General features: G+C 42.9%; 1 protein-coding gene across 27 annotated transcripts in view; it reads right to left on the bottom strand.

Moving 5' to 3' along the window:
- LOC120722100 (NACHT, LRR and PYD domains-containing protein 12-like) overlaps window positions 1-25,210 on the bottom strand; it is a 67,185-nt gene that overhangs the window by 28,882 nt on the left and 13,093 nt on the right. For 16 of the 27 annotated variants that reach the window (XR_005693349.1, XM_040012894.1, XM_040012913.1 and 13 more), the window contains 3 exons: window positions 15,947-16,120; window positions 12,591-12,764; window positions 5,440-5,619 (listed from right to left, as the gene is read on the bottom strand). The exons of 1 other annotated variant lie outside the window; for it this stretch is intronic. Coding sequence is in view for 25 of the 26 variants with exons in the window: in XM_040012894.1 (XP_039868828.1) it covers window positions 5,440-5,619; window positions 12,591-12,764; window positions 15,947-16,120 (528 nt within the window). In the remaining variant the exon portion in view is untranslated. Of the gene's footprint in view, window positions 1-5,439; window positions 5,620-12,590; window positions 12,765-15,946; window positions 16,121-18,832; window positions 18,855-25,210 lie in introns of those variants that run through there. 10 more of the 27 variants (XM_040012911.1, XM_040012916.1, XM_040012902.1 and 7 more) reach the window with 9 other exon arrangements.

The raw sequence follows: 25,210 nt of genomic DNA, 5'->3' as shown, positions 1-25,210 counted from the left end.
CAAAAAAACACAACAAGAGAAAAAATACTCTGAATGTTTCACATTAAATTCGTGCATTTCTAACAATAGTATTTTAAAGACAGTGTCACTGATGATCATCTTCAGAATCAGAATCAGAATCAGAAAGGGGTTTATTGCCAAATGTTGAGCAGGTTTACAACATTAGGAAATTGCTGCGGTGCTTCAGTGCAAACATGGTGTCATAAATAACACTTAAATAGACATGGAAAAAATAAAAGTAGGGATAAGAATTAAAAGTGCTACGTGGAAAGATATGTGCATGAGATATACATGAGATATATACATGAGAGTAAGAATTAAGAGTGCTACGTTGAAAGATATATACATGAGTGCAGGTGGTGATCAGTGCCAAACATGGAATGATACAGTGAACACAGCGTAGGGTCATGTGTTAGTGGTGGGGATAGTCATATGGTTATTGTTCATGTGTCCAACAGCAGAGGGGAAGAAACTGTTCTTATGGCGAGAGGTTCTGGTGCGAATGGACTGGAGCCTCCTGCCTGAGGGGAGCAGGTCAAACAGACTGTGACCAGGGTGAGAAGGGTCAGCTGAGATCCGAGCTGCACGCCGCAATGTCCTGGAGGTGTACAGGTCCTGCAAAGATGGGAGTCTGCAGCCAATCACCTTCTCAGCAGAGCGCACAACACGCTGCAGTCTCTGTTTGTCCCTGATAGTGGCTCCAGCGTACCACACGGTGATGGAGGAGGTGAGGATGGACTCGATGATTGCGGTGTAGAACTGCATCATCGTCCGTGTTGGCAGGTTGAATTTCTTCAGCTGCCTCAGGAAGTACATCCTCTGCTGGGCTTTCTTGATGACGGAGGTGATGGTGGGCTCCCACTTCAGGTCCTGGGTGATGGTGGTACCCAGGAAGCGGAATGAGTCCACAGAGGTGATGGGGGTGTCAGTCAGGATGATGGGGGGGAGTGGGGCTGTGTGCTTCCTGAAGTCCACAATAATCTCCACTGTCTTCTGGGCATTCAGCACCAGGTTGTTGTGGCTGCACCAGGACACCAGACGTTCAACCTCCCTCCTGTAGGCAGACTCGTCCCCGTCCGAGATGAGTCCAATAACGGTGGTGTCATCTGCAAACTTGATTAGCTTGACAGACTGGTGGGTGGAGGTGCAGCAGTTGGTGTACAGGGAGAAGAGCAGAGGAGAAAGAACACAGCCCTGAGGGGAGCCGGTGCTGATGGTCCGGGAGTCCGAGACATTCTTTCCCAGCCTCACATGCTGCTTCCTGTCCGTCAGGAAGTCAGTGATCCACCGGCAGATGGGATCAGGCACATTCATCTGGGAAAGCTTGTCTCGGAGATGGTCTGGAAGGATGGTGTTGAAGGCAGAGCTGAAGTCCACAAACAGGATCCTGGCGTAGGTTCCTGGGGAGTCCAGATGCTGCAGGATGAAGTGTAGGGCCATGTTGATGGCGTCATCTACAGACCTGTTGGCTCTATATGCAAACTGCAGGGGGTCCAGGAGGGGGGCCGTGAGGGTCTTGAGATGGGAGAGAACTAGGCGCTCAAATGACTTCATGACCACAGATGTCAGAGCCACGGGTCTGTAGTCATTTAGTCCAGTGATCCTAGGTTTCTTGGGGACAGGGATTATGGTGGAGGACTTGAAGCAGGCAGGCACATGACATGCCTGCAGTGAGGAGTTGAAAATGCCAGAAAACACTGGGGCCAGCTCGTTTGCACAGTGTCTGAGGGTGGCAGGAGACACGCCGTCTGGGCCGGGAGCTTTCCGAGCATTCAGGTTCTTAAACTGCTTCCTCACATCTGCTTCATGAATATGAAGAGTTGTGGTGGGAGGAGGTGGTGTGAAATCCTCTTTTGTGTGGGGTGAGGAGGGGGGTGTTGTAGGTGAACGGTTTGAAGGTGGTGATGGCTCTATGGAGGGGGGAGAGGTGGGGGAATTAGTGTCCAAAGTGTCTCTATTGTTGGGGCCGTTGGAGGTGTGAAGGCTGCCTGATGGCTCGTCAAAACGACAGTAGAAGTCGTTAAGGGTGTTGGCCAAGAGCAAGTCATCAGTGGAGTGGGGGGTTTTAGGCTTGTAGTTTGTGATATTCCTAAAACCTTTCCACACAGAGGCCGAGTCATTCTCTGAGATCTGCTGCTGCATCTTCTCAGAGTGCTGATGTTTAGCAATGTCCACTTCTTTAGTGAACCTGTACTTGGCCTCTCTGTAACAGTCCCTGTCTCCGCTTCTGAACGCCTTTCTCTTTTCCAGCCACAGCTTTTTGAGTTTAGGAGTAAACCAGGGTTTGTCATTGTTATAACTCACCCTGGTGCGTGATGGCACAATGCTGTCCTCGCAGAAGTGGATATAGGAGGTGACAGTGTCCGTAAACTCGTCCAAGCTGTTAGAAGCAGCCTTCATTGTGTCCCAGTCTGTAGACTCCAAACACGTGCGAAGCTCCTCCACAGCCTTTTTTAGTCCTCACGACAGGTTTGGAGAGCTTCAGCCTCTGTCTGTACGCGGGGATTAGGTGGATCATGACGTGGTCAGAAAGTGCGAGTGAAGCGCGGGGCACCGCGCGATAGGCCCCGCTGATTGTGCTGTAACAGTGGTCCAATGTCCTCTCCTCTCTGGTCGGGCATTTAATATACTGCTTGTATTTTGGAAGCTCATGGCTCAGATTGGCTTTGTTAAAGTCCCCAAGAGCAATGATGAGAGAGTCCGGGAATGTCCGCTCCGTGTGGAGAATCTGCTCCGCGAGTGCACACTGAGCTGCCTGCGCATCTGCGTCTGGCGGGATGTAAACAGCGGCCAGGATGAATGAAGCAAACTCCCGCGGAGAATAAAATGGTTTGCAGTGGATAAAAAGATATTCCAGAGAGGAAGAGCAGTGCTGAGCAATCACTGTCACATCTGTGCACCAGCCACTATTGATGTAGAAGCAGAGACCTCCACCTTTGGACTTACCGGAGAGAGCGGCCTGCCGGTCCGCGCGCAGCAGATGGAAGCCCTCCAGTTTGAGCGCGCAGTCTGGGATGTTCTCACTGAGCCACGACTCCGTAAAACATAAGACACAGGAGGAGGCAAAGTCTCTGATCATGCTTCTCATCAGGGCCAGTTCGTCAATCTTATTCCCGAGTGAGCGTACATTAGAAAGGAAGATCCCAGGAAGAGCGGTTCGCAGTCCGCGTCTCCTCAAACGCACGAGTGCGCCGGCTCGCTTCCCTCTCTTTCGGCGTCTCGCTTTCCTGGTCAGAGTCAGCAGTAAATCTGCCGCAGATGCGACAAATATTGGAAATAAATCCACAGGCGTTGTAGTCCTGTAGTTAAGGAGCTCTTCTCTGGTGTACGAATATCCAGAGGAGTGCCCAGACACAGAAGAAATGCACAAAAACAAAACAAAAGTAACGCACTGAAGCACCAGGGCGACCATCCGCGGCGCCATCTTGGTAGACATATCTTCTGCCCAGTAAAACTTTGGTTTTCCACATGTGAGTGTTAATGATGCACAAAGACTGTGAGTGCAAAGAGGGAGCGAGGAGGATGACAGAGAGATGGTACAGGAGCATCAAGAACCCGACGAGAAAATGAGCAGAAGGATTTTGGAGCCTGTTGGATTGAAGCTTTCACAGAGACGTGTTTGACTGGACACCACCAGGACAGACTTTTAATCCCAGGATTTCGATGAGCTTTCTGTCTTTATGTTCACAAATGATGCTGTAACCCTGTGACTGTCCTGGAACTGTCAGCAGTATGGTTACGTCCTTTTGACCCGAGTTTCCACAGCTCTTATAACAGCAGTGTACATTCACCTGCAGGCACACGCTGCCTCTGCTTCAGCTCTGTTTATGAAGCACAAACTGCAGGAACCAAACTCAGACTGGCTCATTTCAATCATGTCTGCTTACAAAGACACTTTGAAACTCTTATCAGTATGTTTCCTGTCCTACTAGAAGGGATCAAACTCTGGACCTTTGTTGTGGATCAGTGAAGGATGCTTAGAAATCCCTCCTGCTGCCTGAGCTTGAACATCATCAGCACTTTAACACTGAGCAGAGGGACGTGGAAAAGGCCTTCTGTCTTTATCTGACTGAACGGTTTCATTATGTGGGCTAAAGAAAATACAGTTGTAGACTATATTTATATGAAACATGTATATTTAATGCATTTAATGTATTTGAACCGTATTTAATGCATATTACAGGATGTAACAGCTGCATATGTGTCAACAATAACGGCTTTGATTTTGCCCCACTAAGAACATTTCTGTAGATCCTCCCCTGCAGCAAACGTGTGTGAGAGCAGCCACGGCCCGCTCCTCCATGGTTTCATTCACACTCATCTCATACTGAACACACACACTTTGTAGGAATCATCAGTACTTTGACTGTTTCTCAGGTTAGCTTCAGGTTAGCCATTTAGCATTTCTCCAGTCTGAGTCACAGAGCGTCACATGACGTGACAGAAGCTGATTGGTCAGCTGCAGTGATGGTGGTGGAGAAGCATTAATGATGATGCTGTAGAACAACAGGAACACGGGGATATCAGACTGTTAGTGGGTTTAGTCATTCCTGCTGCACTGTTTGTCCTTCTTATTGAAGTGACCTGCTGAGAGCTCACACTGTTCTCTGTAGAAATGATGTCAGTCTGACTCGTCACATGTTTGGAGGCGTGTTTGATGTTTGCTCTTCTGGAAACTCTCAGTATCAAATATGGATGATGCAAAGGAGACACGCTTCAGTCTGTATGGACCTGTTTCTGTAGCTGCCACCATCATTCAACATGTTTGTACATCAGCTTATCAAATCCTGTCCGCTGTCTTCATTTATTACTCTTTACCTGCTTCACTGTTACTGTGTGGGCGGAGCTGCCTGAGCCCCGCCCACACAGACAGCTCCTCTTTGGAGCTAAACTTCTGCTTCATCTCCGCCTCTTTTCTTCATCCTCCGCCTCTCTTTTCTCTTCTTCAGTATTCTGCAGCCACGGAGCCTCACAGCCGTTAGCATGCTCATACCTGAGCAGCTAGCATTACCCAGCATGCCATGCAGCAGTGTCAGTTTGTAAATGTGCAAGAATTCCGGTTCCAAACTGTTTCACAGATTGCTGTGTGCCGTGACCTTTGACCTGCTAAAGACAGTCAGCTGTGGATTATTCATTGTTGTGTCTGATACTTAGAACTGTGAGGAAGAAGCTACACAGTTAATCAGGGTCCCTCTCTCTGAATTAGGAAAGGTGGGCAGGCCGCATGTGGGCCGCGGGCCATACGTTGAGTATCACTGTTCGAAATGTGAACATTGTTCTGCTACAGTCAATGGACTAAACCAGAGAAGAAGAAAACCGACTTTACCATGAAGATCCTCAGTGTGGATCAGTATAATATCAGCCTGATGTCTGCAGTTTAGTGTCAGCACAACTTTCACATCATATTCATCTCAGCACAACTAAAACATGCTGACTGACCTCAGAGTTTCAAATCGACATCGTGGACTCTCCAGAAAACCACACAGATGCTTCACTCCTGAACCCTTCAAGTTTCTGTATGTTCCACTCAGGTCCACCTCTGTGAGATACGAGGGGTTGGACTTCAGTGCTGCTGCCAGATAATCAAGGCCAATATCTGACAAACCACAGTCCTTCAATCTGTATAAAGAATGAAAGATGTAAGTTTATTAGACAAAGTGTGAGCTTGAAATCATTCAGTGTTTCATCATCTGTTCAGAGCTGAAGAAGGTTCAGAATGTAGAAGTTTAGAAAATGGAAACTCCAAACAGCTGAAGCCAACAGGAAGCAGCTTCAAACAAACACAAGAGAAAAACCCAGCATTAGAGGCGGGTGTAAAAAAATTAATGTTCCCATTTAAATGGTTTTAATTTGAATAAAACGATGTTGATTCATTCAATCCTGAATCGATGTTTTTTTTTTTTTTTTCAATATTTTATTTTAATTTTGTCAGCATAGAAAACTCCATCAACAAACAAATACAGCTCAGGCGCTGAGATGATAGGACAAGAAATAGCACAATAATAATAGTCAATAGGGAAAGACAAAAGAAAAAAGAAAGAAAACATTAAAATTAGAAACTACCAGTATCCATAATGAATTAAATATCATGAATATGTAATAAACAGGGAAATTGCAGTGCCATGGTACACGTTTATACAATGTGAGCTTTCTCAAGATGAGAACAAAACGGAGTCCAGGATTTTGAGAAAACATTTGCTGCAGGTGTTTGCAGGTATCGAGCTTTTTCCAGCTGAATGACTGATAACATGTCATTGAGCCAGACACTGAAGGAGGGAGGAGCAGCGGACTTCCATTCCTTTAGAATAAGTCTTTTCGCAATCATCATTCCGAGGTCGATTGGCACCCGCACAGTCGCAGGGATAGTTCTGGAATGTACACAGCCAAAAACTGCAATTTCTGGATTGGGTGAGATGGAAATCCCATAAGCTTTAGAGTACCAATCAAATATTTTGGACCAAAAATTAGTCAATGAGGGGCAATGCCAGAAAGCGTGAGCCAATGTGCTCTCTGATGTTTTACATCTGTCACATATGGGGGAAGTTGAAGGATAAATTTTGTGTAGTCGAACCTTGGAATAATGTAGCCGATGGACAATTTTAAATTGTATTAATTGATGTCTGCTGTTAACAGAGCAGGAATGAATTTTTGATAGGCATTTGTCCCACATTGATTCTGATATTTCTATGCCCAATTCCTCCCTCCAACCGTCTCTTATCCTCGTAGTCTGCACTTCAATGCTGTCATCAAATAAATGTACAATTGTAGAAATCAAATGTTTGGAGTAAGGAGGGCTCAGGAACACCAAAAAAAGGTTATGTTCATGTGGAACATCTTGGTAATTCTTCATATTGGATTGCATAAAATGCCTGACTTGTAGGTAACAGTAAAAATGTGAATGCGGTAAATCAAATTTTTGCTTAAGTTGATTAAATGATGCAAATTTTCCGTCTATATAAAGATCTTTGAATTTGAGTAAGCCCTTCTCCTTCCAAACATAGTAGGATTTATCATCCCAAGGAGGCAAAAAGGCATGGTTATCACATATTGGTGCCTGCACAGAGGAGTTTGGCAGTTCAAAAAAACCCTCTAACTTGGTTTAAAATCCGCACAGATTGTTTCGGAACAAACCCCAGTTTCTTAAGACTCTCAGCCCTCCCTACTTTTGAGAGAAGCAGGGCTTCTAGAGAGGAGTCCCTTACAATGTCAGCCTCCATTTTAACCCAGAGGGGGATGTTGAAATCACCAAGATCTGAGGATGTCTGCTGCCAGAAGGTCAAGGCTCTTAGATTTGCAGCCCAGTAATAATGTTTAAATATTGGTAAACTCAGACCTCCCTCCAATTTGGATTTTTGTAGATGTAGTTTTGAAATCCTAGGATTCTTGTTGTTCCATATGTAAGAAGTAATAATTGAGTCCAACTCCTTAAAGAAAGAGGAAGTGAGATAAATAGGAAGATTTTGGCAAAGATACAGAAATCTAGGAAGAGAGACCATTTTTATGGAATTTATACGACCAACCATAGATAGGGGAAGAATTTTCCATGACTCGATGTTATGCTTTAATGTTGACAAGAATTCAGCAAAGTTCAAGCTAAAAATTAATTTGGGATCTTTAGGAACAGTTAATCCAAGGTATGTGAGATGGTCGTTAACTATTTTGAATGGAACGTTACAAAGAAAACTCGGCGAACCGGTTTTAGATAAAGGCATAAGTTCACTTTTAACCCAGTTAATTGTATATCCTGAAATTTTGCCAAATGAGGTGACCAGATTAAGAAGGGATGGTACAGAATCTTCTGCATTACGCAGGTATAATAGTACGTCATCTGCGTACAAACTAATAACAGTTTCAACCCCTCCGACCAAGAGCCCTTGTATTTTTGGATGTGCTCTTATCTTAATCGCAAGGGGCTCTAATGCCAGAGCAAATAGAGCAGGGGACAGGGGGCAGCCCTGCTGAACAGAGCGCTGCAAAGGAAATGGCGCCGACCTCTCTCCATTTGTGAGAACTGAACAGATTGGATTTGCGTATACTAATTTTACCCAAGATATAAATATTTCACCAAACCCAAACTTCCGTAATGACTCGAACATATAAAACCACTCAACCTGATCAAAGGCTTTGTGTGCATCAAGAGCTAAAATTGCTGCTCCTGCCGAACTACCATGGTCAGAATAGATGGTGTTGAGAAGACGTCTAACACTGAAAAAAGAAAGTCTGCCAGGGATAAATCCCGTTTGATCGGGGTGAATAATAGAGGTGAAGTACTTGTTCAGTCTAGTTGCTAAAATTTTGGTTATCACTTTTCGATCAAAATTTTGAAGAGCAATTGGCCTGAAGTTAGCAGGATCTGAGTCATCTCTGCCTTTCTTCAATATTAACGAAATATTTGCTTCATACAGAGTTTGGGGTAGTACGCCCCTGTTTTTAGAATCACACATCATCCTAAGCAAGAATGGAGCAAGACCATCACAAAATTTCTTATAAAATTCTATGCCAAAACCGTCAGGGCCTGAAGCCTTCCCAGATGCAAATGACTTAATAGCAGCTACCTCTTCTTGCAATGTAAAGTCCGAATCGAGTTGATCTCTGGCAGCTTCATCTAGCCTAGGCAGACTGAGAGAATCAAAAAAGTCATTTAAGGCAGACTGTGTTACATTCAGCTGGGATGAGTACAACTCCTGATAGAACTCTCTGAAGCGCTTATTAATTTCTATAGGGCTTGTTAGAAAAGCACCTGATTTAGATCTTATTTTGTGAATTGCTCTCGAAGCTTGTGTTCCTTTTAGTTGTTGCGCTAGCAATTTACTGAGTTTGTCTCCTATCTCAAAATGTTTATGTTTCAGCTTCAGTAGTAGGTTGGTAACCTGGTCACTCATAATTGCATTGTATTCGTATTTGAGTTTTAATATCTCTCTGTAATCCTCAGGTGATTTAGAATTCTGGTAAGCCCTTTCTAGATGAGGAATGGCACTATTAATTTCAGAAAGTCGCTTCATCTTCTCCTTTTTGAGGCCTGAGCTATAGGAAATAATTTCGCCACGCATTACGACTTTTAATGTTTCCCACAGTGTTGAATCAGAGACCTCTCCGTTGTCATTTGAGTCAATAAAGTCCTTGAGTTTGGGTGTAATATATTTAATAAACTTTTCGTCGCTGAGAAGGGTTGGATTGAAACGCCAGGAATAGTTCACTTTAGGCAAACTAAGACTCAGTGATATAGATGTGGGACTGTGTTCAGAAATCAAAATATTATGATATCTGGAATTTGAAATTTGAGAAATAAGGCTTGAACTGACCAAAAAATAATCAATTCGACTGTAGGATTTGTGGACGCCAGAGTAAAAGGAGTAATCTTTATCAGTGGGATGTTGAAGTCTCCAAATGTCCACTAAATTTCTAGCTTTAGAAAGATTATTCAGAAGCCGCACAGAGGCAATCTCTGGGGGAGGGCGAGTTGACAGCCGATCAAGGTAAGGGTCTAAATAGCAGTTCCAATCTCCTGCTATTACTATATTTGAGTCAGCATCATCCAGTAGCAAGTCAAACACCTTTCTGAAAAACATAGGCTCATCTGTATTTGGACCGTAAATATTTAGTAGGGTTAACGGGAGAGAAGCTATCATCCCTGAAACCAATATGTATCGTCCCTGAGGATCGTTGATTACAGATTTTAGTTGAAATGGGACATTTTTCTTAAATAGTATAGCCCCCCCCCTGGCATGTGATGTAAAGGGTGACTGATATATTTGAGATATCCAGTTACATTTTAAAACATGCCGCATTGTAGATTTTACATGGGTTTCTTGCAGAAAAATTACATCTGCACAAAGAGATTTCAAATGTTTAAATACTTTGCCCCTTTTGACAACTGAACCAAGCCCTCTAACATTCCATGATACAAGATGCAAATCCCTGTTTCCCATTTGTATACTAGCCTGTGATCTAGCCATTATAGTGGGGGAAAATGAAAAAAAGAAAAATGATAAGGAGTGACATTGTTCATACAAAATGACAGAAAGTCGTAAACTGGCAGTAATGAAACTAGTGCACCTGAGCTGTAGAACAAGAACAAATCAAAACATAACCCACCCTCTCCCCAAAAAACGCGTCCCCCGGAACCTGACGCATAACATCCCCTCTTCACTTCGAAGGGAGCTGCCGGGCAAATGGCAAGATATCTTCACACCCACCACTCAGAATAAAAACATAAAAGTGCTGTGAATTACCACCACCATGTAATAGAAAAAGCAAACATCATTCACTGAGAAAATGTTACACCAGTAAGGATGTCTCATCTAAAGTTGTTGGTACAATGTTGTACTTGAAAGTCCAAAGCCAGTTCTCAGCATGGTGTCTTTTAAAGTTAGAAGTCTTAATATTGCTCAGGCATTCCTGCAGTCAGAACCCCTACAGTTACCTTACATTGAGACCTTAATTTCTCATAGTCGACCCGTGTCCTTTAATGCAGCGTGCCGCCTCATCTGCGTCGTTGAAGATTGACGGTGCTTGCCCATCACGCAGGGTTTGCATCACACCATTAAAAGCGCGACGCTGGTTCATCACTTCGTTGGTGTAGTCCGGAAATATCATCACCCTGTTTCCTTTATACTCGCAGCCTTTTTGCATCCTGCAGCGACGCAGGATCAGCTCCTTCTCCTGAAAATGATGAATGCGGGCCAGGATAGTGCGTGGTTTAGCACCAGCAGGTGGTTTCGCTTGTAGTGCGCGGTGTGCACGATCAACTTTTATCAGATGTGGAAAGTGCTCATTTCCCAGCAACTCCGGGATAAGCCTAAAAACAAAGTCAGTGGGCATACCTTTTTCCTCGTCCTCGGGTATGCCGACAATTTTGATATTGTGTCTGCGAGAGCGGGCCTCTAAGTCCTGGAGTTTGGTTTTGAGTTGGTTGGCGTGCTGAGTTAGGGCCGAACATTTGGCTTCTAGCGCTTCTACGCGTTCGTCCAAGGCACACGTCGCTTGTTCTTGACTTTCCATGCAGTTTTTCATCTCTTTCTGCTCCGAAAGGAGCGACTGAAATCTAGCCTCAAAAGTATCAAACCGCTCATCAATCTTCCCCATTATAGAAGTGGCCATTTCCCGACACATCTCCTTGCATAGGGTGTAGGTTCTGTCCTCGTGGGGGCCAGCCTCTGGTTCGGTAGGGCTACTGGTGCTAGCATTAGCCCCGCTAGCGGTGTTGCTAACATAGCCCTCGATGGTTTTATTCTTGCTCGGAGGGTTCGTTTTCGGTCTCATTGCGCAAAAATGGACAGCGTAGATCAGCCTGGAAACGTTCACCCGCAGAAAATATCCGCCTGTGTAAGAATTTATGGTGGTGTTCAGTAAAAATCTGAGTTTTGGTGGAGAGCTCCGAAAAGCACGTCTACATCCTACACTGCTCACTAGCGCCCCCCTGAATCGATGTTTAATATAAATGTATTTTGCCAGAATCTCAGGTTAAAGCTCACAAACTATTTCAACAAGCAGCAAACAGCTAAAACAGTAAATAAGAGCAGCTAAACACACAAAGATGGAAACACAGAGCGTGGATCGTTCACTCGACGGCACGTACACGTACACGCCATCGGGGCTGAAAGTGGACAGCTCACAGATCCTGAAGCTGCAGGTTTCATCTGTCTCCAACCAAAACTGAGTGAACCAGCAGCAAAAGAAGATCCAAACTCTGCTTCACGTTTGATAAATATGCTCATGAATTCTCTCTGACTTTGGCTGTTCCTCCCTGCACAGCTCTCTCTCTCTCTCTCTCTCTCTCTCTCTCTCAGTGTACTCCAAGAACAGCTTCAAACATCTGTTTCTGCATCATTCACTGTTTATTAGCCACCAGTCTGCTGTTGTGTTCAGTGCTGTCGGCCTCTGACAGGAAAGCCTCATTTCTGCTGTTCCATAGAAACTTTTTAAAATGATGACAGATTACAAACTCTCAGCTGTATCTGTAATCAAACCTCTGTAACTTTGCTTCACTTCAGCAGCATCAGGTCATGTTCACATGTTAATTCATGGTTTGCTTTGGTTTTTGATCGACTGCAGAATATTTTGAAGGTTATCTGCTATAAAAAGCCAGAAGAGGAAAATCTGCTTCATGTGTTTCTGTTTGATCCTCAGTGACTTTGACACAAAGGCCTCTGCTGTGATGATCACACCTCTGATCAACTCTAACAGTGTCACAACTGATAAATGATCAGAGTTAGAATATTTCTGACTGTCTGCTGTGTGCCGTGACCTTTGACCTGCTAAAGACAGTCAGCTGTGGATTATTCATTGTTGTGTCTGATACTTAGAACTGTGAGGAAGAAGCTACATAGTTAATCAGGGTCCCTCTCTCTGAATTAGGAAAGGTGGGCAGGCCGCGTGTGGGCCGCGGGCCATACGTTCAGTATCACTGTTTGAAATGTGAACATTGTTCTGCTACAGTCAATGGACTAAACCAGAGAAGAAGAAAACCGACTTTACCATGAAGATCCTCAGTGTGGATCAGTATAATATCAGCCTGATGTCTGCAGTTTAGTGTCAGCACAACTTTCACATCATATTCATCTCAGCACAACTAAAACATGCTGACTGACCTCAGAGTTTCAATTCGACGCTGTGGTTTCCACAGAAGACCACACAGATGCTTCACTCCTGAATCATGCAGCTTGTTGTTACTCAGGTCCACCTTTCTGGGATACGAACGGTTGAGCTTCAGCACTGCTGCCAGATATTCACAGCTGATCTTTGACAAACCACAGCTCACCAATCTGTATAAAGAATGAAAGATGTAAGTTTATTAGACAAAGTGTGAGCTTGAAATCATTCAGTGTTTCATCATCTGTTCAGAGCTGAAGAAGGTTCAGAATGTAGAAGTTTAGAAAATGGAAACTCCAAACAGCTGAAGCCAACAGGAAGCAGCTTCAAACAAACACAACAAGAGAAAAAACTCTGAATGTTTCACATTAAAGTCGTACATTTCTCATAAAAACAGGACAACGACTTGAAAAAGTCGTGTTTTTCCTTCCAGGAACCACATGGCTTCACTTTTAAAGGTGAAGTGTGAAAGAAATGGACAAATTTGAAGTCAGACACCTTTTTCCAGTCACATTATTAAAGCAGACAAACTACAAGCTCATTTTCATTCCAACAAGTCATCTTCTGACCTGGACTAACAACACTGGTCTCTATGTGCAGCTGGCTGTGAGACCAGTGCTCAGGGACCGTCTACAAAGTGCAACACTGAAGGAACATCACACATCAATTTGCTTCCAGCACTTTCACACAAACATCTACTGTCATTATTCATATTTCTGCTCCTCTGGATTCACACGGCGCCTCTGCTCTATAATTACTCGTTGCCATGGTGATTCGTAGTATGCGGCTCCATAACTGAGACTGAGCATGCTCAGAGCAGATTGGCCCGACTCTGATCAGCTGATCTGGAACAGGAAACTGTGCTATATATACACATTATTATATCTACATCTGAATCTCAACACTCACAACACTCCAGCAGGCGCAGCCATCGGCCATCAGCTGTGCAACACTCACACAAATATATCACCTGGGTTTAATATTTAGCCACGTAGGTCATTTATGTGCTTCAGCTCTTCTTACATTTTACCACCAACATGTTTAAAAAGGAGCAGCTTTTACTTTGAAGGCCAGCTGTCTCTGTTTCCTGTTTTCATTGTTGGATAATGGAACAAGTCGATGCTTCAGTGCGTTGAATTGTGTTACACAAAAATAAGAAAAGTTTTCACGTTGTTCAGGCAGAATCGAGTGTTGAAGAATGAATTCACACGTCAATAAACATTTTCATTAGAGTTAGGCAGTGAACTGCTCATGCTCCATTCAATTGCATCACAAACTATTGGAATTGGATCCAACTTTGTGAAGCAGATTTCTTCTCAGCTGCTGTTTTGAACATTTCCTCATGAACTGTATTAAACTCTGTAAATGAACTGAGAACTATTTCTACATTTGAAACTATGGATTCATTCACTTCTGTACGTTAGTGTATAAATGAATGTTAGACTGGGCTCCATGGAAACACTTGGACTGGTCTCAGCTGCCTGCTTTCTGTAGTCATTTCAACAGAGTCCTTTCTCTTCTCCAGCTTCTGTTTGAAATCCTCTCACAGAGCCTGAATCCTGCTTTGTTGTCATGTTTGTGCCTGTGTTAGGCTGCTCTGCGCTGCCTCATTCACATCCTGTTGTAGTTGTTACGTAATTTATCATAACATAATTGTTGATGTAGGTTACAAATAAGTCTTATATTGAATTGAATTGAATTCGTTGTGCTATGCTGCTTTGTTCACTGTGGCTTTGCGGGCTAATGTTTGTTGTGTTTTGTAGGAAAACCAGCCTACAAAATGCTGGAATGCGATCCAGACTGGGCACCCTCTATCAACCTGGGTCAGACCGAGTTTATAGCTGCTACCACAGCAAGATTTGATTGGTTAAGAGAGAGTGCGAGATGAAAACAGCCACGAAAAGTCCCACATATATGTGCCCAAATGTTGTATTGAAGCAATCAAGTGATGAATAACTGTTTTCCAGTATGTTATTTTGCAATGTTTTTTTTTTTTTTTTTGCTTTTTTTGCATTGTTGATTTGTTTTTCACCGAAGCAGCTAATAAAGCATAATGGAATAGAATTTTTCCTCTTTCTTGTAAAATTCTATAACAGAATGAAACAATAATGCCAGTTATGAATAAAGACAATAAATTGAATGAATTACAAAACACTTACTTTATTTCTATTAGATCTGAAAATGTTGTGTAATACTACAACCTGAAACAACAAATAGACGCGTTGGCCTGTACAGGAGATAAAGGAAAAAATTAACAACAGCTGTGAAATGGAATAGTCCAAATCACCAGTAAACTGGACCTGGGCTTGTTGCAGGGATCTGAAGTTACTAAACATTTTGTGAGTGTATGTACTCACACTTAGGACCATATGATAATAAATATGTGCGTGATGCAAGTTGGGCAGCACGCTAACATCCTTACTCCACTCTGTATGCTCGTATAGGTCTAACCCTTTCACTCCTTTGATTTTTTCCTCGTACTTTTTTTTGCCTTTTCGTCAAGTCTGTCTTTGTACGAACCTGCCGTGTTCTCCGTCGTTTTGTAAATAACTGTTTTTGGGGCAAATAAAATGCAAGTAGCGATTAAAACTGCAGAATTAACGATTACCGGTGCTGGAAATACTAGCGCTTGATGCAGTGTTTTGATTTTGTTGCCATGGGTACCCACAAAGCAATGCGCGAAAGTCACGTGGTCTGTCAATCTCTATTCACCACTCATCCAACGTGTGAAACCTGCTGTGAGGACAATTAAAGTGTGGCCAGAGGGGACAGACGCAGTGCTCCAGGACAGATTAAAAAACACAGACTGGTATAGGGCTTTGGAGCATGATGTCACAGGAGGCGGGCCACGCCCCCCTCCGCCATGAGATAGATATATATATATATATATATATATATATATATATATATATATATATATATATATATATATATATATATACCATGGCTAAAGCACTTCTGGATGGATGCAAACTGCATCTTGTTGCCTTGTACTTGTGACATGTGCAATGACAATAAGGTTGAATTCTATTCTCTACAGCCTCATCAGTACTGACTTCATCTTCACTGACTGATGGAGGCTGAAAAGCTGTCCTGTCAAACATCTCCCCGTCACCACTCCACTTCTGTAAGCCTTTAAATGAACCCTTGTCAAGTCTGTCACTTCTATTTGCAGCCAAAAGGAAAAACTGTTGCTCAGTCGTTTGGAAAGACACAACATTTCTGAAAGCACTCAAACTTCTTCACATTTGTCTTCAGACACATCCTGAACATTTAGGAACTAAAGAAAGGTTCAAACATCAATCAAAGATCTGAAATATAGAAAAACAACAACAGCTGCAGTCAGTGAACTCACCTCAGAGTCTCCAGTCGACAGTTTGGACTCTTCAGTCCAGCACACAGATGGTTCACTGCTGAATCCTGCAGCTTGTTCTCACTCATGTCCAGCTCTGTCAGATGGGAGGGGTTGGACTTCAGAGCTGAGGCCACAACTTCACAGTGAGTCTCTGAGAGTCCACACTGAGTTAGTCTGCAGTGTTGGGGAATAACGGAATACATATACCGGCGTTACGTATTTAAACAAAATATGAGTAACAGTTTAAAATTTGGTATTCAGAACACAGTTACTTTGTTGAAATAAATGGATTACACAGCAGTCTTTTTCTGTTTCATATATTAGGCTGTCCCCTCTCTATTTTTGGGAATTCCACGATGGGGAAAACCCAAACAAAACACGCATTAAGAGGCTCTAATGCCTGTGTCTCAATCTTGTGGCCCATGTCACCTCTACTTGCAGTCCGCAAAATGAAAAATTATAATTCAAAAAACTATTTAATATGAAGGCAATAGGCAGAGTGTTACAGGCATCGCCCTAAAGAATGTAGCCTCATGGGCAGTGTAGTCCGTGCTGCAGGGAGAATGGACTATCATACCCGTTAGAGCAGGGCGATATGGCCAAAAATATTTATCACGATATATATTTGAAAATTTGCGATAACGATATAACTGACGATATAATTGATGCGAGACAAAATACAACTCCACAACATTACTAGCGCAAAAAGACAACCTTCCATTTATTTTCACTTAAACAAGAAGCTGGTTTTTATGTACATTAAAGCTTTATAAAAATGTAACAGTGCAAATGCAAATTCCTTGCTGAAAGTTTAACCAAAAGGCATTTCCAGTAGAAATGGGCTGACATATCCTGAGCATAACCATGTATAATATCCACTGAAGTTAAAAAGAGGTGCTTTGCAACATTAAACTGCAGTGTGCAGTACGTATTTTTCAGACCATAAGGTGCACGGGATTATAAGGCACATTAAGCGAAACAAAACAGTCAGATAAATCAAACTTTATTAAACTCATTCTTCTTGCTTCCTCCACTTCTGTACCATTGATTTATTAATGAATGAATTCTGCTCTATTCCCATGTTGTTGCAGTATATTAATGACTAACCTTGTATTGTGGATGGATTATCTCAGTTGTTCTCCTGACTGAAGTTTAGTCCGTTTACAGCATCCTGCCATGCGATTGCATTTGTCTCTAATTATCAGGAACTTTAACGTTAACTTTTATAAGTGGAAAAGTGTTAGTGTTAGTCCTCCAGCTTCACTGTTTATGTTATGACCTGTTATGTTATGTTATGTTATGTCCTGTTTGTGTCGCTAGCGATCAGGTAGCACATCATTATATACCAGCTAGCCCAACTTCAGTAACCCTACAAACGTCACTGCTGTTTAGTTTCCTGTCTTCATTTATGTTGGACGTGATAGCAGAGCTGTACGTTTGAATTTTTCCAGAAATCTCTGTCAGAACATGCTATATCATGCTTAGGTAACTAGCGAAACTAGCGAGCTAACTTCCGCTAGCTTCCTGCTAACTTCTAACTCCGTTAAATGTAATAAATTTTATTTTCATGGATGCCTGGAAGTTAAACTTCATAGTTTCACCTGGTTAAGCAGCAATGCTGATCGTTTTATTAAAGATGAAAGAATTGAGACAGTTTTTAACTCTCAGTGATGCTGCAGTGTTCGTTTGACCTGAAGAATACGGAGTTTAGGACCCAGATTACTCCCAGATTTAAGAGCATCTTAGTCCGACAAACACGACAATAACGACGGCCGCTTGCATGTTCTGCAAAAAAATGTGCTTTGTCGTGTATCTGACGGACAAACACCAAACCAGTTCCACGTCACTGAAGTTGCACCATTTTTACAAACCAATTCTGGTTCATCTGTTTCACTCAACAATCGGCCATGTGCGTATGAAAACAAAGGCACTGCGCATGCGCATTTTACTCATATTCTATCGCGATATTTCATTTTCCTATCGTTGCCTAACATTATACCGGTATTACCGTGAACGGTATAATATGGCCCAGCCCTAATACCCGTGATGTGTCTGTGAGCGAGGGAGGGAGAAAAAGGTGGTGTTGGCCGTCTGATTGGGATCTGGGATGCGGGGCCTCCCTGCTGCTGCGGAGCCTGGGGCGGTCTGCTTGCCTCCACCCCGGGGGAAAGGGTAACATCTCCTGCGTCTAGGTGCCGTTTCCCCCTCTGGGGGCGAGGGTACCTGGACCCAAGGTATAGAGTATGTTTGGGGAGTGTGATTGTGTGTACATGTCCATTTATGTCTATCCCTACGTTGGGTGAGTGCTAAGTATTTGTATATGTGTGCATGAGAGTGGGAATGCATGTTTGTGTCTGTGTGTGCCTGTTTGTCTGTGTCTATATGTCAGGTCGGGTCTTAGACTCCACCTCTCTGGGAACTCCCAGGCCCTCCAAAGTATGGAGGCCTATCTCCCCTCACCACACTCCCTGCCGGTAACCGATGCCCTCAGGGGTCGGTGCGTTGGTGGTTCTTGGTGTCCGGGGCTGGGCTCTCACGTATGTACCAGCTCACTCCCGGTGGCTACTTTGCGGGGCCTGGCGCCTGTTGCTCGGTCAGGCCTCTTCCGGTGCCGTAGGGGGCCCTTGGGCCTCCGGCCTCTGGGCCTGCGACTCGGTTCACTCTGGCACAGCTGGCTGCCGGCAGAGCCGGCGGGCACACCAGTGCAGCCTCCTCCGGCTTCTGCTCCGTGGCTACTGGGTGACCCCTCGTCTGGGGCTCTCCTCAGCTCTTGCCAGGAGGGTGGCACGGATGCCCCTCCGGTGGTCTTCCTTGGGCTCTCGTATTCTGGGGTCTCTGGATGTCTGGGGCCAAGATCTCCTCCATGCCTGCTTCATGCCCTGGAGGACGGGCTATGGCTCTCTACACCCTATAGCAGACCATTACATGGGGAAACCTTTTGAATACAAGCATGCTGATCCACACAGGGGTGCACACGGGTGTTCAGAGACATAAACTACACCTTTCTTGGCTGCTACCTCAAAGCACATTGTGCGCTGTCGGTCCTGCGTGCTGCACAACAACATTCAATATTTAGTATTTACTGCTGTTTACACTTATCTAGATTAACGCGATGGTGTTGTGTTTAGTATGTTGCTCTGTGTTTTTTGCTTGTTTTCTCTTCTTTTTCTCTCAACAGGTGATCCAGGAGATTTTTTTTTCTCTCTCTTTTTAAGTGCTCTTTCTCACTGTCCCTCTTCCCTTTGTTTTTCTTTTCCTTCATCTTTCTTTCTCCCTTTCCTATCCCCCAGTCATGTCTGTCCCGTCCGTAACAACTGAAAATAAAATAATAATAATAACAACAAAGGTCGATCAAATGGACCAATACGGCAAGGCCGCGATGATCCACTTGGTTAAGTAAATCCATTGGGTATTCTTGTTAGCCTTCAGACAACAATTCTGACGGCTAAAGAACCAAATGGGATAGGACAAAAACAAACAAACAAACAAACAAACAAACAAACAAACAAACAAAAACAAAACACAAAACAGAGTGACGTCATAATCTCTTGAACATCTTCACATCTGTACTTCAGCTCCTCTTACTGGTCTATATGATGGACTGATTATCCTGGACTTTACATGTTAAAGGAATTCTAAACTCAATTCTGTATTTAACAAGGATGTGTCGGAGAAATATATTTTATTTCCTGGAATTAGGGGTGTGATGACATTTAAAATAACAATGATTAAAAAATAAAATATCACGCCTGGTACAATCCCAGGACCCTGTTACAGGAAGCTAAGAGGCTCCGAGTTTGTTCACCCTGAACTGATGGAAATTGGGTTTACTGTTTTATAAAGAAAGTAAACTTAAAGTCTGATTCAGTTACCATGGTAACAGAACCAAACTGAACCATTAAGTAGAGTTTTGACTTATCCAAGTAACTTCACAGTTAAACCTGAATTTTCTGTACCACGAAGTCAGTTCAGTTTTTACTAGAGATGGCACGATGCCACTTTTTTATGTCCAATACCGATATTATAAATTTGGAAATCTGCCGATACTGATATGAATCCAATAGTGTATTTCATAATCAATAAAACTGTTTTTATAAATATTTTTCTACATTTTGTACAAGTTCATACCCAAGTTTTAAAAAACAAAACATTAAAGCTATTCTGTTATACCTGCATCAGGGTTCATATGCCTTTTTCAGGGTCAAATTCAAGCACTTTCTAAGCACTTTCAAGGTTCCTTTTCAAGCTTTTCTAGCACCCCCCATGTGAATTGAACTATATGAACAGATCACATAGTTCAATTCAACATATAACACTTTAAGAAATCACAAGCATCTACTTAAAATCTATTGAATTTATTATCCGTGATATTATTATGTACAGTTCCAATGGTTTTTGTTCATCTCCCTTAAATACACAGGCAGCCTTAAAAGTATGAAATATTCATATACAAATACACATATAAATGTGTGTACTGTCTCAGTGGCTGATAATGAACCACAGGCCTTGGTGTGAGCTTGAAGACATTTATAATGTTTAAGTAGTATAATGTGTAGGTGCTGACCATAAACACATTTTGAATGAAAGCCAGGGAACTTTGGTAGCACAGAAACAAGTGGCTATTTTTTGTGACCATATGGATCAGTCCCTCATTTTAAAATTTAAAATACGAGTAGAAAGTGATATTTTTGACTGTAAAAACCACAAGCATGTTTAACAAATCATTTTCATAACTTGAAATACAAATAGAAATTGTACATTTAAAAAAAATGCACAAGTTTTGCAAACAACAAAGTTATATGGTCTATTTACCTAAAAATGCAGCCAAGGCTCAGACGTTTTTCATATAACCATTTAAAACTATTTACAGAACAATCAGCTGTTCTGCATCAAATAAGAAGGTACACAAATTATTTATGCAACTCCAAAAAATAGTTTGTGTTCACTATAAGACAGATGAGAACAGCACAGGGATAAACCTGCAGGTCTGACAGCAGTTGTGTCACTGCAATGTGCCTTTGGTGGCTTTTTAGCACCAATTGTGACGTTCACTAGTAGAACTGACACACAAAACAAAACAACAACTACACTACACACTAACTACACTAGAGAACACACTAACTCAAGACTCCAAACACGGTAAACGTCACAAATCTCTCACATATCAAAACACTCTCTCTCTCGCTGGTCACTAAAACTTCCCTCTCTTCCCAAACAACCAAATGATAAATGGCCTGTATTTGTAAAGCGCTTTACTGGTCCCTAAGGACTGCAAAGCGCTTTACACATTCAGTCATCCACCCATTCACACACTGGTGATGGCAAGCTACATAGTAACCACAGCCGCCCTGGGGCGCACTGACAGAGGCGAGGCTGCCGGACACTGGCGCCACCGGGCCCTCTGACCACCACCAGTAGGCAACGGGTGAAGTGTCTTGCCCAAGGACACAATGACCGAGGCTGTCCAAGCCGGGGCTCGAACCGGCAACCTTGCGATTACAAGGTGAACTCCCAACTCTTGAGCCACGAATGCCACATGTTGCCATATCATTTTTTGATTGGTCAACATGGTAAATTTTTCCACCAATAGGGATGGAGGGTTTTTTCTTTTTTCACTCATAAGCAAAGCATGTTTGCTAGCGCTCTCCTTACAAAACACAGTTTTTACCGTTTCTTCCCAGAGTAAACGTCAACATCAGTTTTACGTGGCCTATCAACACTATTTAAAAGTTGGTATATAGCTTGAAGTCCGCATGTTCAACCCAAGTTGAAACGGAGACTCTGAGTCCGTCGACCCCAGAGGGTTAATCAGAAAGCCTTAAGTTAGCTAGTTATGTATCGGGCTAATGTTTAAAGCTTTCACTTGAGTAAATTAACTCATATTACTGCTAAGTGATGTTACCTAAGTTCACAGCATATTCCATAATAGCACTGCAATACTGCATCACACTCAGCGCATTTCAATCATTTCTCCAGTAACGTACACGTACTGGAAAATTATTTACTAGGACTCATCTATCATGCAGAGCGCAAACTCTGCCATTGTCGTTTTCCATCAAACACTCATTAAAACAGCAACCTACAGGTATGTTAGCGCACTCATCCCCGACTGTCCGAGGGAGGGGCGGGGTCACATGTTGAAACAGACAGAGGTGCAAGGCAGCCCAGGCGGGGAAAATTTGCTTTTACATTTTGCGACTCATTTTATTTCTCTGTCTGATAAGAAAACTATTCAATCAGATAGTTATTTGTGGTGAATGAAATACAGTTACACTTTCAAGCACTTTTAAACACCACATCTGAAATTCAAGCACTTTTCAAACCTTAAAAGGACAACATTAAAAGTCAAGCATTTTCAAGGATTTCAAGCACCCGTACGAACCCTGCTGTATCCAAAAAATACACTGCACCCAAAATATTTCATAGTTCAGCTACACTGATCAATCTAATAAACTTAAACCTGCACCATCCTCCCAATTCTGGTATTCTAAAGAGTACTTAGCGGAAATATTAAACAACCTAACTAATAACCAGCCAAAGAAAAATAGGGAACCACCACCCACCCTCCTCCCTGTCTGCTACATAGAAAAGGATCCTGGTGTTATTTGTCTCTCAGAAACAGTTCATAACTTCCCTTCAACTCATTCATGTCACCTAAAAGGTAAACCTGTTTCTCCATCACCTGTTCAGCTCTGATGATTCAGTAAGGACATCTCCTGGTTTCATCTTCATGTTTCCCTCTTACCACATATCCAAACCGACATCATGACCAGCAGCTTTACAGCTGTGGCTCCAGCAAACATCAGCTGATACTAGAAATTAATATTAAATAAATTCTAACAACAGCTGATCAAGCTTAAACGTGCTGCTGTTGATTAACGCAACATCCGGCGGTTTCCTCTTTCTGGCGCAAAGTGGGTGATAAACAAACAAGAGAGAAAAGCCGATCAGCTGATCATTGATCAGTTTAATGATTGAAGTAGCAACAGGAGAGGGAGGGGGAGAGAATGAGAGGAGAAGAGGCAGCTGTGCAGCAAAGACACAGAATAACTCCAGCTTTGTGTCTTTGTTTCACTCTCGCTGAAGTCCGGGAGAAATCGATTCCTTTTCGCCTAAACATAAAACTCCGATGGCCAGTCCAGCTGTGGCTCCATAAATCAGTTGTTAAGCTTAATGTGGAAAAGCTATACAAACATTCAGAGTTGAACTTACACACTTGCTTTACTTCTACAGGGAGTGCAGAATTATTAGGCAAGTTGTATTTTTGAGGAATAATTTTATTATTGAACAACAACCATGTTCTCAATGAACCCAAAAAACTCATTAATATCAAAGCTGAATGTTTTTGGAAGTAGTTTTTAGTTTGTTTTTAGTTTTAGTTATTTTAGGGGGATATCTGTGTATGCAGGTGACTATTACTGTGCATAATTATTAGGCAACTCAACAAAAATCAAATATATACCCATTTCAATTATTTATTTTTACTAGTGAAACCAATATAACATCTCCACATTCACAAATATACATTTCTGACATTCAAAAACAAAAAAACAAATCAGCAACCAATATAGCCACCTTTCTTTGCAAGGACACTCAAAAGCCTGCCATCCATGGATTCTGTCAGTGTTTTGATCTGTTCACCATCAACATTGCGTGCAGCAGCAACCACAGCCTCCCAGACACTGTTCAGAGAGGTGTACTGTTTTCCTTCCTTGTAAATCTCACATTTGATGATGGACCACAGGTTCTCAATGGGGTTCAGATCAGGTGAACAAGGTGGCCATGTCATTAGTTTTTCTTCTTTTATACCCTTTCTTGCCAGCCACACTGTGGAGTACTTGGACGCGTGTGATGGAGCATTGTCCTGCATGAAAATCATGTTTTTCTTGAAGGATGCAGACTTCTTCCTGTACCACTGCTTGAAGAAGGTGTCTTCCAGAAACTGGCAGTAGGACTGGGAGTTGAGCTTGACTCCATCCTCAACCCGAAAAGGCCCCACAAGCTCATCTTTGATGATACCAGCCCAAACCAGTACTCCACCTCCACCTTGCTGGCGTCTGAGTCGGACTGGAGCTCTCTGCCCTTTACCAATCCAGCCACGGGCCCATCCATCTGGCCCATCAAGACTCACTCTCATTTCATCAGTCCATAAAACCTTAGAAAAATCAGTCTTGAGATATTTCTTGGCCCAGTCTTGACGTTTCAGCTTGTGTGTCTTGTTCAGTGGTGGTCGTCTTTCAGCCTTTCTTACCTTGGCCATGTCTCTGAGTATTGCACACCTTGTGCTTTTGGGCACTCCAGTGATGTTGCAGCTCTGAAATATGGCCAAACTGGTGGCAAGTGGCATCTTGGCAGCTGCACGCTTGACTTTTCCCAGTTCATGGGCAGTTATTTTGCGCCTTGGTTTTTCCACACGCTTCTTGCGACCCTGTTGACTATTTTGAATGAAACGCTTGATTGTTCGATGATCCCGCTTCAGAAGCTTTGCAATTTTGAGACTGCTGCATCCCTCTGCAAGATATCTCACTATTTTTGATTTTTCTGAGCCTGTCAAGTCCTTCTTTTGACCCATTTTGCCAAAGGAAAGGACGTTGCCTAATAATTATGCACACCTGATATAGGGTGTTGATGTCATTAGACCACACCCCTTCTCATTACAGAGATGCACATCACCTAATATGCTTAATTGGTAGTAGGCTTTCGGGCCTATACAGCTTGGAGTAAGACAACATGCATGAAGAGGATGATGTGGACAAAATACTCATTTGCCTAATAATTCTGCACTCCCTGTAGTTTTCTCCGAGATGAAATGCTGCAGTTTGGAGGCACGTAGAAAGTCTCCAAATGCTCAACCAGACCGCCGACAGGCCTCGCACGCAACAACCGCTCTATCACGTGACGAATACTGATCTACTGTGCTAAGGTCATGAGCTGGGTTATGCCATGTAGCAAGTTTTGTGAGGTGATTTTGTGATACTTCGGATCGGATTAAATTTTTTTTATTTGTCTCCGATATCTGATCCAGTAATTTAGGTCACTATCGGATCTCCATGTTTAGTTTTTACCGGGGTAAATTGCCATGGTAACATATGCTGTGAACTTATGCCAGAGCAGTTTAAGATCCAGATTAGAGAGCAACAGGTATGACATCACTGCCTTTTGGCCAGTAAGATGCCACCATTCCGGGAGGATCAGTCCGAGCTCTGTGCGCCAGCAGTAGGTACACAGCATGAGCTCAGTAAAATTAACAAAAACAACACAGAT

Source organism: Simochromis diagramma, unplaced genomic scaffold, assembly GCF_900408965.1.
Source record: "Simochromis diagramma unplaced genomic scaffold, fSimDia1.1 OVJJ01000618.1, whole genome shotgun sequence".
Classification (NCBI taxonomy): Eukaryota; Metazoa; Chordata; class Actinopteri; order Cichliformes; family Cichlidae; genus Simochromis; species Simochromis diagramma.
The sequence above is the reverse complement of the archived record's forward strand: the minus strand, read 5'-3'. Positions and strand labels throughout refer to the sequence as shown.